This window comes from Dasypus novemcinctus, chromosome 4 (genome assembly GCF_030445035.2).
Source record: "Dasypus novemcinctus isolate mDasNov1 chromosome 4, mDasNov1.1.hap2, whole genome shotgun sequence".
NCBI lineage: Eukaryota > Metazoa > Chordata > Mammalia > Cingulata > Dasypodidae > Dasypus > Dasypus novemcinctus.
In genome coordinates this window covers 147996732-148012485 of record NC_080676.1, presented here as the reverse complement: position 1 = coordinate 148012485, position 15754 = coordinate 147996732, and the positions used below count along the sequence as shown (strand labels likewise).

Here is a 15754-nt window from a genome sequence, read left to right as displayed (position 1 = left end):
AGGTATTTCTCTTTCTTTGGCAATGTCTGTAAAGTTTTGGTATCCTTTATGTATATTTCTTTTTTAAAAAATCTTCCACATTGGCAGATGTTCTTTATGGTAATTTTAAAGTGTTGCAAATATTACAAAAATTCAAGATGCTGTTCCCCAAAATTAAGACTAACAAAAGCCTGCAATAAATCCGAAAAAGGTTTTTATGGTCCATAACTCCCCAAACCCCCAGATACCTAAGAGGTTATTTATTATAAAGTTTCAGATGGCACTTTTACTGGGAAGAATCTATTTACAGATATTTGACTCAAAAAATACTAATTTTGACATTTTTGCTACTGAAGACAGCACAGTCAAATGGAAAGAGAGCTTTTGATGTGAGATCTGTGTCTGAATGCAGCCCTTTACCACTGTTTCCTTGAGCAAGTTATTTAACCTTTTTGAACATCACAGGAGGATAATTCCATGCTTTCTGTTTATTGTCCTAAGGATTAAATATGTTATGTAATGTTATGTAAAGCAGTGATTCCAAAATCTGGCAAGCTACCTTAAGGAATAATGGAAAGTACATTTAAAAAAATACATTGTTTAGGCCTGATCAGTATAAGAGGATTCCATGGATCTACGGTAGAAAGCTTCTCCAGGTGATTCTGACTCAGCCAAATTAAAAATAAATTCTAGATTCTTCCCACTCTAGCCCTATGCAGCCCTGCTTGTTACTTTCGTTAAATATGTTTTAAATGATGTGGCGGTATAAGAGAAGAGTAAATTTAGGTAAAGGCAATTTGACATTTCTTAAAAGACAAATGTCAGTTTTTAAAAATGTGATTAACTTAAGAGTGTTGAGCTTATTTACATAGAACTCTCTATGATCTAAAAAACCTGTATATAGGTTTATAATATACATGTTAGAAGAAAACAGAAATATGTGAAAGGAAAAAAGTAGAAAAAGTCGATCATGGAAAAGACAGGAGGAAGGCATTCTAAATATTAGAGATAGAATGGAGATAAAAAGAGTAATCACTTTTATTTTTCTTAAATTTTTATATTTTATTTTTTGTTCATTTTTAAGTAACATTTATTTTATTTTTTAAAAAAGATTTTATTTATTTATTTATTTAATTCCCCTCCCCTCCCCCGGTTGTCTGTTTTCTGTGTCTTTTTGCTGCGTCTTGTTTCTTTGTCCGCTTCTGTTGTCGTCAGCGGCAGGGGAAGTGTGGGCGGTGCCATTCCTCGGCAGGCTGCTCCCTCCTTCACGCTGGGCGGCTCTCCTTATGGGTGCACTCCTTGCGCGTGGGGCTCCCCTACGCGGGGGACACCCCTGTGTAGCACGGCACTCCTTGTGCGCATCAGCACTGCGCATGGGCCAGCTCCACACGGGTCAAGGAGGCCCGGGGCTTGAACCGCGGGCCTCCCATTTGGTAGACCGATGCCCTAACCACTGGGCAAAGTCCGTTTCCCTTTAAGTAACATTTAAATTATAAAAGTAATACATTATCATTGTATAAATGCAAATACAAAAGAGTGAAAGTTCCTCCATTCCCACTTGTTATTATTTATGCTCTGAGATCTTAATATATACATACAAACATACTGTTAGTTTTTCAAAAATATACATATAGTATAATACTGTTTTACAACTTACTTTTTTTCATGCAGTAGTACATTATGGACCTCTTCAGGTACAGTATATATAGATCTGACTCAATATTTTAAAACAGCTGCATGTTCAGTAACAAGGATATACTGTAATTCATTTAATATATAAAATGCAAATTTATTTACAATATACATATTTACTTGTACTTGTACAAATATTCCTGTAGGCCTAATTGCTGAGTGAAAAAGAATGTCCCCACCTGTCTACCTTTTTCATTATGACAAATTTCAAACAAATTTCCAGTAGATCAAGGAATGACTTCAGTTTAAAAATATGCTAAATGCATTCCACTTTCAGTAACTCTCAGGACACATTGTATATTAGGACTTGGTGAACTTGAGGACTGAAAGAATTTCTTGGCCTGCTTGCCTAGAAAGGACAGTGGTGCCTTGTAGACCTTTTTTCTTCATTGTTTTCAAAATTTCTTCTAAAATGAAAATTGAAACAAATGTAAAGTCCAATTAAATCATTTGGTGAAGTCACTAAACAAAGTTTAATAAGATAGTAAATACAGACTACTTAGGAATTATTTCATCCTAGAAAGCAATACACATCCTAGAAAACAATACATCCTAGAAAACAACACACACCAACTTGGGCTTTAGATGGGAGCACTTTGTATTTTCAAGGTGTTCCTGAGGATTTTAATCAGATTAAATGACCTGCTTTGCAGTTTTACCCTACTCTGGACTCAACAGAAACATTAATTAGACTTGTTATTTCAGCAAGTGATCATTTTTTAAATTGCTTGGTTCTAATCTCTGTCCAAATTTTTTTTTTTTTTTTTAGTTAAAAATGTCAGTTACGATGTGGGCAAATTGAACAATTGAACTATTTTCTATTGTATAGTATTAGTAACTGAAGTAGGTTTTTTTTTTTCAGGAACATTTTAAAAAGCAAAACCTTTCTTTTATAAATAAATACAACTAAAAAAAACTGAACTAAGAAAATGGAGTTACCAAAAAAAATAAAGAAAACTAGTAATCATGATGTGATTTGGGAGCTGAGGATATAAGGTATAAGATAAAAATCAAACTTGAGGTGTACAGAAAATGATAAGAAAGATTATGGTCAATTTACTTAAGAAAGCAACTTGAAAATGAAGCTATAAAAACCCATAACATGAGGCAGGTTTCATAAAACTTCAGATGAACTAAAGAGAATACAGCAGAATTGTCAAGGGTGTGGAGACTAGAAAGTGGAGAAAAAATCTACAATATTGAAGATGAGGTGTTCAGAAGAAGAAATTAGAATGGATTATGTATTTGAATATTAGTTTATAAAATTAGGGAAACACTGTGTTTTATGAAAGACTACTTTATAAGACCAGAAAAATCTACTTCTTACAAATCTCTCTCTACTTTCAACATGAAGTTATATCTGCTATTAGCTATTGCCAGTGATTAAATTCATTAAAAGCCCAGATTCCTTTATGAATTTCTAAATAGTCTACTAGATTATTAACTTTGTTTTAACAAAGTAAATGGCTAAAAGATGGGCCAAACTGTATTACCTGGATTGTTTTCTTTAATTGTAACTAAATAGAATAATCCTCTTGGTGAAAGTAGATCTGAAACTAGCGGAAAGAATCTGTCCATGACTTCTCGACCACTTCTGCCACCAGCCCAAGCTGCCTCTATTCCGTGACTTCCTACCTGTGAGCAATCAGAAATACTTATTTCTTTGAACTGAAGTCAAGTTACATTTAGAATCACACACTGAGTTTTTCTGACAAGTAACATTCACCAAGTGGGATATAGTTTGTATTTTACTGATGATGAAAGTAATTAGAATGCAAGCATGGATTCTGACTACAGAGGCTGAATCTAAGTACCGTCTTTGCTAGCCTGTCTGACCTTGGGTAATTAGCAAACTTCTTTATAAGTTTCCTCCTTCATCTGTGAAATTAGAAAAGAAAAAGGATAGTAAAAGTTTTTAGAACAGTGCTCTGCACATAAGGGCATAATTATAGTTATTATTACAATGTTAAATTGAGACATCAGTAATCCTTAAATTTAACAGAATTAGAAAGAAATTAGAAGTGAGAGCTTTATTACAAGAGATCTGTTTTATAGAAACAAAGTTTCAAAATGTCCTACTGCATTATGTTCTCTTCTGGATTATTTAAAGTATGAATCCCAGATGTTTCTTAAGAACCCATCTATTATATAAAGGTGTACTGAAACATTTTTTCCTATAGCAATCTAATAATATTCTAGAAATGAAACTCATGAATTTATACAGTATTAAACATCTTTAGACCCTTACTATTGCATACTATTTTTGAAATGGAATATTTTGAAGAAATCACTCAAAAATTACTTTAACCCTAACACAATTATATTCTATTTCCTTTTTTGGTCTTTGTCCATATTTTTAAAGTTTAAATTACTTTATATAAAATCATGCCTCTAGTTCTATTCATTTAATGTGAGATATATTTCTCCATTTAAAAATAATTTTTCTTTATACCGAAAATCATATGCATATATAATTTTACAAAGATACGTGGTCATACACATACTTTTAAAGAGCTGTACTTTTTCTGTTTAATGTTTTACTTGTCTGCCCCTTCTCTATCTTCTGCACACACACACACACATACCCACACACACACACAGTTTTTCTGTTCTGTCAGTGTTTTACAAAGATGGGATTATATTCTACTTTTACTTGCCCTTGCTTTCCTCACTTAACAAAGCCTTATAGAAATCTCTTCACATGACCTTGCATAGATCTAATTCATTCTTTTAATGGCTGCAAATAATATTTAATGGTGGCAAGTACCATATCTTATTCAGCTATTGATGGGAATTCACTGTGTCCGTTTGCTTAATTTTCTTTGTATCTCTGTCATTATTCCCATACCTATCATAAGCTTCTCAGTGTAGTTTTCCACAAAGTTAATTATCTTAGAATATTTATCAGTTCTTCTGATTTTCTTCCAAACTTTCCTCCTGGAGACTTCCCTTTCGGGGCATTCTTAGAATTCCCATTGCTTTTTTCCTGGGCTGAATTCCTCTTTTCCTGTGTTTCATGTCCTCTTTCTTCTTTTACTCCCTTGCTTTGGTGGAGCTTATTCCCTAGATGTTTCATCAGATAAAATGGTCTGTTCACAGCATGCCTGGTGATGACAGCCTATGGCAAGACTGTCTCTTGTCACTCTGCTCCAATCTGGACTCAACGCCCTCTGTCCTGGACCTGTCTATATGCCTCCCCAGGGATGCTCAGCCATGTTTATCTGCTTAACACCAGAGACAACCTTCCAGGAAAATCGCCTGGCGCCAGTCACATTCTTAAGGGCAACAGATGGGAGGTTTCAGTCTTTGTGAGGGAGGCTCACTGAACTCCACCACCATCCCATGCCAAGAGTCATGTTGGGGTGGTCTTCTGTTTGCCTGCTACTTGGGTCTACTGCTGCACCTACTCCTGAGCCCTCAAGAGACCATAGGCATAAGCCAAGAGTACTGTGTACTAAGTCTGAGCATATTTTCACATGAACAAACTTCTATTATTTGTACATTGTATCTTCTGGCTCTAACCTTCTTATATTTTACCTCTGGGATTTTCTCCCTCTATTTATCTTCATCTCTGTGCACTGAAATATTTTTCATCTGGTTTCCAGATCACTGATTCAGTTCATGATAGTGACTACATTCTCTTTCAATTCATTTCCTAAAGTTTTATTTTGTAAAACATGCTTGTAGCTTCAGGAAATCTTTGCTGAGCTGTGCTTTGATCCTGGTCTCCAGCTAATTGCTCAGTTTATGGGAGAGGAATTACACTAGCTCTCTGCTAGGAACACAACAGACTCCAAGGCATTGCCTACAGGCATTCATCTGTGCTTGGCCCAGCAGGCTCCAGCAAGGCTCAGGAGAAGCACGTAGCATAGTGCTAAGAAACAGAAGGAAGCCCATGTGGGTCACCACATACCCAGACTCCTCTTTTCATTCACCAGCCTTCCCAGCATTTCACAGACCTGATATAGCATGATTTACTTGTTTCTCCTTTGTTACATATATAGGTCCACATTATTTGTATCATAAAGATGATGCAATGAACATATTTTTGTGAATTTTAATTTTTCTATTGTTGAATGATTTTTTCATTAGGATTTCAAGGACTGAGATTACTGGGCGGAAAAAATTTATCCCTCTTGATATTTATTCCCATAGTGCTTTCAGTTTTATCAGGTTGTTTTCCCTTCAATAGCTGTTCACCTTATGACAATGACTTCCTTTCTTCTCATATGCTGTTCATATGTCAGCAGGGCCACAGGTTCTTATTTAATTGCCACTAGCAGTGACAGCAGCTGCATGGATCTTTTCCATCTTGGTAGAGGCGAATGTATTATTTGATTGCCTTGACAGAGAATAAGCATCAAGGAATAACAAAGGCACAATAATTCAAAGTAAAGCTAGCCTTAATTCATTATTTAACTTTGTCTGCCTTGACCATTTTCTTTTTTATATTGGGAAATTGTTAATGTTTTACCTTTTCATTATTGAGGTTTTCTAAACCTTGTCTTCAAGATTATTTCTTTTCCCTATCTGAACTGAATAATGGGCTCCCTCCCCTACTTTCTGTTAATACCTGTGAAAGGAGGAAACCTGTTTTATGGTGAAATGGGAGTGGGAGACTTTCAGAAAGAATTCCTATGTGAATTTCACCTTAATTAAGAATATTTTTCTTGGTCAAATTTGTCATTCATAATACACACACTCACAACCATTTAAACACCAATGCCCTGGTTTGGATGTGATTTCTAAGGATAGACATGGCTCACAGTTTGTATTTCCATTAGCTTTAGGTTTCTTTCCTATGTCTACCAATAGACCTGATTATTGATAATCAGGAGTAAAATCTGAGCAGTTTATGTTAACAGCATCTGACTGATTCCATTTGATGAAATTCATTTCATTTTAGAATCAACAGCCCAAAATGTTAAAATTAAATTTTGTTATGTCTTACCTCTTCAGGTGGAGTCACTACATAGGGGGGATTAAACACTAGAAGGTCAACTTTTTCCTTCAACCTTGGTAGCAAGCCTTTGACCTAAATGTATTCAATAATAATCAGAATTTTAAAGCAGACTCTGAGTAAAATAAATATAAAACATGTATCTTTAAAAATACTCTCCCAGGATTCAAGAAAAAGTGTTAAAAGACCATACTTCTTATAGACAGAAGGGGAGACATATTTTTACCTTTTCATTCAGATAAAGATTTTTACATTCTCACTTAATTAAAAATGAGGAAATTAAACTATTTGTCAGCATGAACATAAAATGCTGAGCCAAGTCTTTGTTCTTCAACAGCCCTTATGATCATTCTGGGCTCAATTTTAGAAACTTAAATAATAAGGAAGCCAGTTCTAATTCTTTGCAATGTTCTGCACAGGTTTAGAAACAACTTTAAAGCTTTAACTGCTAATTTAAACATTTATTTTCTATAATCAAGAGAAATTTCTATGATATTACAGAAAACCTCTGAGTGACAGTAAACATCAGAAGGTGGATTTTTTTCTTGCGTTCTCCTTTACTGTAATTGTACTGGCTAAAACAATTACATATTAAAGAGAAACAACTGAAAATCCTGGGAAAAGACACTAAAAATAGCAGTTTGACATTTTATCAATCTTTAAATTGGTATAATTTTCTATGGAAGAAGAAAAATATATTTTTAAAGGAAGTACATTTAGGGAAAAATGCATTTAAACTATTCCTCTGAATTAAATAACTAAATGCCTTCACAGGCATGTAAAGTAAAAGCACTGCATCTGGAAGAATTCTCACCCCTAAAACCATTTCTTTCAATGGTCACTTCGAATTGATTCTTACCTGCAAATTATGAGCCTGCTTCTTGAGGTGAACTTTTAAGTATCTCAAGGCAGTGTTTCCAAAACTTTATAATTATTTGATTACCATTTTCAAGATGTTTCCCATATCTGCATAGGTACCAACCATTATTTACTTGGTATTTTTCTTTAAACAGACCTTTTCTTGTTACTTAAATAATTTTTCTGTAAAAGGAGATTTTACATTACTGTTGAAAATGGGAAGCCAGTATTACTTTTTGGAAATAGAAATGACTATAAGAATAAATGTAAAGTAAACCAAAAAATGTATTAAGTTTAGTTGCTGTTGCCACCCTCAAAGTGACCCAGGCCTGCTCTCTTTGTTAAAAGGACATTTGTATGTGTTAAAAAGGTGTTAAAGAATAGCACCATCGCAGTCATCGAGAAGACAGTCTGGTCCTCAGAAAACCACCGTTTTAGTTTGCTAGGCTGCCGAATATAATATACCAAAAATAGGTTGGCTTTCATAATGGGGATGCATTAGCTTAAAGCTTACATTTCCGAGGCTGTGAAAATTTCCAAATCAAGGCATCATCAGGTACTGCTTTCTCCCTGATGACCAGCTCCTAGTGATACTGGACTACTCTGTCATATGGCAAGGCACATGGCGGCATCTGCTGGTCTCCCTTCTCTTCTGGGTTTTGTTGCTTCAGCTTCTGGCCTCCTCTGGCCTTCTCTCTCTCTGCCCGTATTCATCCCCGTTTGTAAAGGACTCCAGTAAAAGGATTAAGACCCACCCCAGGCCACATCTTAACTGAAGTAACTTAATTAAAAAGTCCCACCCATGATAGGTTTACACCCATAGGAATGGATTAACTCTAAGAACATAATTTTCGAGGGTCTATCCAGCTTCAAACTGTCCTACCCACTACTAGGTATATACCCTAAATTGAAAGCAGGGACTCAGATATTAGCACACCAATGTTCATAGCAGCATTATACATAATTGCCAAAAGATGGAAGGAATTCACTTGTCCATTAACCAATGAGTGGGTAAATAAAATGGGATATAGACATACAATGTAGTATTATTCAGCTGTAAAAATTAATGAAGTCCTGATACATGCAACATCATGGATGAACCATGAAGGCATCATGTTGAGTGAAATAAGCCAGACACAAAAGGACAAATATTGTATGATTTCACTGATTTGAAACAATTAGAATAAGCAAACTCAGAGTCAGAATCTAGACTACAGGTTACCAGGGGATGGGGTAGGGATAGGGAATGGGAAGTTAAGGCTTAAAATGTACAGTGTTCTTATTTGGTAATGCATAGTGGTGTTGGAAGCACAAAACTGTGGAACACAATTAACAGCACTAAAGTATATATCTGAATATGATTAAAGGGGAACTGCTAAAACTGTATGAATGGTAGAAAAATAAAAATTACAAAAAAATAAAATCCATGGAACTATACTATACAAACATTGAACCCTAAGTTAAACCATGGACTTTAATTAACAGTACAATTATAAAAATGTGCTATCATTAATTCTAACAAATGTTCCAATCACTGACTACAAATCTGGATTCACCAAGGCATGTGTTAGTATATGGGAACCCTGTATTTTATTCATGATTGTTCTGTAAACCACCACTTCTCTAGTAGGGGGGAAAAAAAAAGACTAGTACCAACTGAGATCTGCTGATTTAGTCAGAATAGTTTAAAGAATTAAAGAAGGAAAAGCTTCCACACTATGTGATTCAAAATGATTTAAAACCCAGTCATACCAATGGACATGTCAATGGCTATCTGCATATATTATGAATCACTGCCTTCAAATATTTATTTGATCCAGGCTTCTAAAAGCAATCCTGTTCTTATCTTTTTTTCCCATTTTTATTTATTTATTTATTTATTTAATTTCTCCTCACCCCTTGTTGTTTGTACTTGCTGTGTCTGTTGTCTTCCTTGTTTCTTTAGGAGGCGCCAAGAACTGAACCTGGGCCCTCCGCTCTGGGAGGGAGGAACCTAATCACTTGAGTCACCTCTGTACCCTGCTTTGTTGGCTCTTTCATTGTTTTTTCTTCTTGTGTCTCTTGTTGCATCAGCGTGCCATACTTGCCTGTCACGTTAGCTCACTGTCTTTGTTAGTCTTCCTTAGGAGGCACCGGGAACTGAACCATGGACCTCCCATGTGGTACTCAGGAGCTCAATCGCGTAAGCCACATCTGCTTCCCTCTTATCATCTTAATAAATTTGTTAACTATGCAGTTCTAAGAGGACCCTTAAGTAGTACCCTACAGGAGATGTTTACAGAAGTAACTTTTTCTTCAGTTTAGAAAGAGAAAAGATAACTTTTTGGAAGTTAATTCAGTTGGAACCTTGTTTCCAAGTTGTAAGAGCACTAGTTAATCTGCAGTCCTCTCTAATAACACTGTAGCATAAGGAAATACATTAAAAATAACCAAAAGCTTTCTTTTCAATTCCATAAAGAAATTAAGTCTCTCAAACTGCAAAAATGAATGCCAATATATAATTTTCCAGAAATGCTGAGTAAGGAACTAGAAAAGAATTTGCTTTGTAATTCTTTGTAAATGTTTATGATGATCCCTGAGGTATTACATAGTAATAATCACTGCAGTACTAGACTTTAAAGGGAAAATTGAGTTAGGTCTTAGTCATCACTGTGTATAGCACCGAATAATAACTGATATTCCTATTAATGACCCTGAGGCAATAAAAAGTAGAAGTATGTTCGGCTTGTTCTAAGAATTTAAGGTAATGTAACACAAATTTAAAAACTTTCTTCTAAGCCTAAAAATGAAATATGATGAAAGTCTTATTTTTTTCTGAGGACAATAATGGAAATTTCTATTTGTCTACAGAGTTCTGTTTCCCTCTGTTGTATGTGATGGTTGTCATAATCTATGCACAGTGTTCTAAATATAAGTGAATGCGAATATTTTGGTTAACTGACCAGAATACCTATGCTCATGACTGTCTCTTGCTTATTTATTTGGTATGAGTCAATACTAGGCCTGGACAACCACCGGTCATGTCCTAAAACAGCTGTGGGGCCTCTAGATTTGGATTCAGTAGCCTTAGGTTTAAATTCTGAATTTACACCTTATTAGCTATGGGATCTTCAAAAAGATACCTCACCTCAGTTTCCACATCTATTAAAAAAATAGGCATTCTGAATTTCTTCTACCCCTAAAGTTTACTGTTCTATCAGAACTACATATTTCAATACTAATTAATTATGGACACAAAGAAATAAATACAAAAATTTAAAATTCAAAATCACCATGCTGATTTCATGTACCTTTCTTAATAATTTAGTTTTTAATGGCTGTAGCTACTTTTACTAATATATCAAGAGTTTCTTGCACCTTTGATTTAATTCTAAGCTAGAATCATTTGAATTTTAAGAAGCAGGAAAGCTACCTACTCTCATGAGTGTAAGACTAATATAGGTCAAGAAAAACAAGAAAATATATTTCTTATTCCCATCTGGTACATGCTATTATATTTTTCCTTACAAAAAGGCATTTCATAATAACTAAAATAATTTAAAATTACCCAAGTCTTACTAATGTAATTTAAAATATTAGGAAAAACCCTACAGCTTAAAAATACATGAGATGTATTAGGGATTTAATCATGCCCCAACAAAAGGCATGTTCAGGTTCCCCTCGTCCTGTGGGTGTAACCCATTTGTAAATAGGACTTTTAAAGATGGTATTAGTGAAGATGTGCCCACACTGAATGAGGGTGGGTCTTAATCCAGTATAGTTGAAGTCTTTATAAGCAAGGAAACTGGATACAGAAGAGGAAGCCACAGGGAGCAGCCAAAAGCTGGAAGTAAAAAGAACCAGGAAGAGAAAGAAGATGTTGCCCTGTGCATTGCCATGTGATGGAAAAGCCAAGGGACCACAAATATTGCTGGCCAGGAGAAAGCCAGCCTTTTAGCCTCTGAAACCAGGAGCCAATAAATTTAACTGGTTAAACCAACCCATTGTATGATTTGTTTGAACAGCCAGGAAACGAAAACAAGTTATAAAATGATGGCTCTGTAGTTGTCATTTACTTTTTCACCAGGACCTATACTCCTTTTCTCCTAGTTATAATCTCCTTGACTTTCACTGACGAAGCTTTAGCTTCTCTCATTCTCAATCCATGTGTTATCTAGGATTTATCTCATCCCAGTTCCCAGGGTAGGAGTATGACCCAGGCCAAGTCAATTATGTTCATTTTCCATCCCAATTCGCCACAATGATAGAATGAGAGATAGGCACATGACACAAGTCGATCCAACATTTAAATACTCATTCTAGGGCTTTTGTTAGAGTAACCGAGTAGAAATGGTTTCTTTCCTTGGGTGTTGCTAAGAAATAAGATATAGATATGCAAGCATCTTGCAACCATGAAGGGAAAGGCTGAGAGCTAAGGAAAAGTTGCCTGTAACATAATTTGAGTTCCTGGAGCTTGCTGTGCCTAAAGCCAGCAAATCTTGGAACTCCCAGAGAGACAGAAACCAAATATATTCTTCTTTCTATATTTAAGTCATTTTGAACTGAGATGTCACTTCTGACCAAAAGAAGCCTGACCTACACAAGTCAATATAAGTTTCTTTTGACTTGTAGAGGAAATGGATCATATCAATCAACAATTTATTTTTTATGGGGTATACTGTCTACTGGGCTAAAAGTTAATTAGTCAAAGTTCTTTGACCCAAATCATCTTGATCTTGACTTATCTGAAAAGGATATTATTATTATTGGACATGGATTCACAGCTCACCAAATCTGTAATTACTGGCTGTATGTGGACTTTGTTACAGTGTGCTGTCTCCAGGGTACAAGCTGCTGCGTTAGGATTAATATCAGTGCACCTGTAAGTAGAAAAGGAAGAAAAAAAAATCTCCGATATCCATGAGGCAAATCTGCTACTGAAAAATTCAAGGAACCTTCCATTTCTTCTACACAGAGCAATTTTAGAAAACAATCAGAATGTTTAATATAGGCCAAGAGAAAAGAACAAAGATTTGTTATAATGATGAAAAAGACTGTTATAGTGATAGTGATATAATGTCCAAGAGTAGAAGACACACACATCTGAAGGAAATGATTAAATTATGATATATCCAATGAAGGAATATTAAGGAGCCACCAAAAAGGAAATTTAAAAGATTCTTTTATAGGGAAATACCCATAATATATTACCTAGTTACATAGGAAATGAAAAACAAAACAAACATGACAAACAACAAACTGGATGGAAACACACTTTGGCCATGTGCGGTAAAACTTACAGATGATTTTCATTTTGTTCTTTATACTTTTCTATATTCCCAAATTCTCTATAAAGATATTTTAGTAATTTTCAATTTTTTTTCTGATAATGAAATTATTTATCTAAAAATAGATTCAACTTTAAAATGTCCAAAATGTATGCTGATTTGATAATTATTTAATATAATGGAACAGTTGTGCATATGCAGATACAATTTCTGGGAAAGCATATTTTATAATCTGGGTCCTTGATATCTTTAAATAAACACTATAGGATGCATATTATCTACCTACAGAATTACTTCATTTAAACAATCAGACTCAATGAATTCCCTCAGTGGAAGATCAGGATGAATTTGATATACACACACTTACATGTACAATGCCTGAGGACCTATCATTGAGGCTAGGAATACAGACACCACACCAGACCCTGATCCTACTTCAAGACATATTTCCACTCTAAAAATTAAAAAAAAACACAAACAAATATTAGTACAGCAGGATCAAAATACACTTCACAGAAGATAACTCATGTTAGTTTTAATGTATATATTTCTCCAGCTTCAGCTGCTAATATACAGAAAAATAAATTTTAAAATAATTTACTTCTTTGTGCTCAAGCTTAATATCGCATAATGCACAATTGTTAAAATTGTGTGTATAATTTATTATCTCAAGTCCACAAAATAGCACTATATTATGTGGCTTTCAACTAATTTCAACATGACATTCCATAAGAATTATGGAATTAGTTAATTTAGGCTAGAAAGAATAGGAAAGAGTGACTTCCCATCAGCTGCTCATAGTTTAGTATTTCCTAACATGATACGATTGGTAGTATTACAAAAATTTGTGAAATGTTTTTTCTACCATGTTTTAAGTATATAACATTCATAAAGCCAGCAGCACACCAACAAAGAAAAGGTCCACCATTCTACTGATAATAGATTTATAGCAGCAAATGAATCCCGTATTTGGACATCTACATGTTGAACTTGGGAATATCTCATCTTAGAATGTCATTAATAATAATCTTGGAATGCTATTAAAAATAAAATCCGCAATCTACTGTATTTTATTCTTCAAATACATTTATTTCCTTGTTTACAATCTCATATATGCATCAAAAGCACCATTTATCTCTTTTACAGAGATAGAATGATAGAATTCAGGGGTCTCTCTTAGCAGTCTTTCTTCCACCTAACCCCCCCTAAACAACTACCCAACATTAACAAATACTAGCAATTTCTAATTTTCGGAACCAGTCCACACATTTGACAAGGCTTTAGTATGCTACAGTAAGGTTGTGAATCTTACAATGCAGCTTCTTTTTGAAAATAACTACTATGGACTCATAAATAATTAGAATTCCAAAACCCGAAATATTCGAGATTTTATAACAAAATCAGTTCCTTTTACAGCATACTTTGTAATAGAATTTATGCTTGTAAAGCTTTAGGGCTACCTTGAGAATAAAAGACAAGTTATAAAGCAATACTGTTCCACTTTTATTCCAGTAAATCCCAAAGTTCCATCTTTTACAATGAAAAACCAATCTAATAGGAGTTGGGCATTTTACACATGGAAAAACTGGACTAAATTCAAGAGGGATAAATGAACACAATATAGATCTTGAAACGTGCCTAATGTTTGTTTCATCCTGAGAAAACGCAGGTCAAATCTTGATCTTTAAGTAAGTAGAAATACCCAAATTCCTTTCATTAAGAAAAAAAAATTACAATGTAGATACTAATTATTTTTATGCTACTAATTCAAAATTTATAGGGAGCACTTGTTCAACAAGTCAATGTTAATATTTATAAGGTGCTGGCGGATTCCATAGGCTGTGCTGGCCAATCAGGTAGCCACTAGCTACAATTTAAATTGTTTACAATTAAATGAAAAAATCAGTACTTTATTCGAATTAGTCATATTTCACGTGCTCAGTTAGCCACATACGGCTAGTGGTTACCGTTTGGCGCAGCGCTGCTACAGAACACAATGTAACTGATCAGGTAGGGCCTTTATTAAATATTCCCCAATTCCAGTTATCTCACAACCTTATTTCATTTTTTTGCTCCTCCGTTGCGAAAGAATGATTTTATATGTACTGAGTAAATAAAATGCCACGTGACTTGTAATATTTACTAAATTTTTAGTACTACGGAGAAGCAATGTTTTCGGCATGTTTTATGTTTATGAACGAGTGTTATGATACCGCTCCTCAAGGGCAAGGGTTCTTCAGATTAACCGTTGAAAGGATACATCACGGCGCGGTAAGGGGGAATTAAGCTCCTGACACCAAGGCAACACCTTGGCAAAGGGCGCTCGCTCCCTGGTACGCTCATTAAGCGTATCTCCAGGAAAAGCCTCATTTCGGGAGCTCAGGTGTCAATCATCGGCAAGTGTGCCGGCACCGCCTCCCGGGCTGAGGGCTGCGACAGATCTTTCCCCCACCGGCCGCCGCCGATCAGCCGGGCGATGCCGGCCTTCCCCCCACGGGGCCCCCTGCTCTCCTCGCACCCCGTGAGCTCCGCCGCCGCAGCCTCAAGCGCGTCCAGTAGCAGGAAAGTGTCCTCCGCGGGCTCGTACACTTCGCTGAAAACTCCGCGGCCCACGTGCCCGTACAGGGGAGTGGGGAGGGTCGGGGCCGCCATCTTCCGCCTTTTGATCCCGCGCGCATGCGTCGAGAACGTGCACACGCGCGCACGTTCGGTGGCCCGGGCGTGGGGGCGGGGCTCCGGCGATGCGGAGTCGCCTGGGGTTTTATCAATTCTAGGCTCTCAAGTAGATCCTCTAGGAATTTTAAGCTGACGATTGTACGATCTTCATCTATTGGCATTTACTTCTTTAGAATAGTTTTAATTATTTCGTTGTAAGGGCTAGAACCTGTTAGTGGGCATTTTTTGTGACGTTAATGGGAATGTTTCTAATATTTCTTCATTCTAGTAACTCTTGGAAGTTTTCTTCTAGTCTTAATTTAAAAATCCATAATGATTACTA

The 15754-nt window shown here is 35.5% G+C and overlaps 1 protein-coding gene across 2 annotated transcripts; it reads right to left on the bottom strand.

Moving 5' to 3' along the window:
• Positions 1–1006: 1006 nt before the first annotated feature.
• Positions 1007–15445, bottom strand: N6AMT1 (N-6 adenine-specific DNA methyltransferase 1). 2 transcript variants are annotated; one of them, XM_023591769.3, is made up of 6 exons: positions 15275–15445; positions 13124–13210; positions 12258–12348; positions 6623–6706; positions 3165–3306; positions 1007–2078 (listed from the first exon to the last, which is right to left on the bottom strand). In XM_023591769.3, exons 1-6 carry the CDS (start codon positions 15406–15408, stop codon positions 1972–1974), a joined length of 645 nt encoding a protein of 214 aa, XP_023447537.1. In that variant the 5' UTR covers positions 15409–15445; the 3' UTR covers positions 1007–1971. The 2 variants fall into 2 exon arrangements, with proteins under 2 accessions (XP_023447537.1, XP_023447539.1); XM_023591771.3 differs by lacking the exon at positions 6623–6706.
• Positions 15446–15754: the final 309 nt, after the last annotated feature.

Excerpts from the sequence above, each read along its gene's own strand:
- N6AMT1 (XM_023591769.3), bottom strand. The coding sequence starts at position 15,408 with ATGGCGGCCCCGACCCTCCCCACTCCCCTGTACGGGCACGTGGGCCGC. Across the intron at positions 13,211-15,274 it reads GCGGCGGCGGAGCTCACGGG|AGTGGAAATATGTCTTGAAG; the intron begins GTGCGAGGAGAG and ends TTTAATTTTTAG. Across the intron at positions 3,307-6,622 it reads TAGTGACTCCACCTGAAGAG|GTAGGAAGTCACGGAATAGA; the intron begins GTAAGACATAAC and ends GATTGCTCACAG.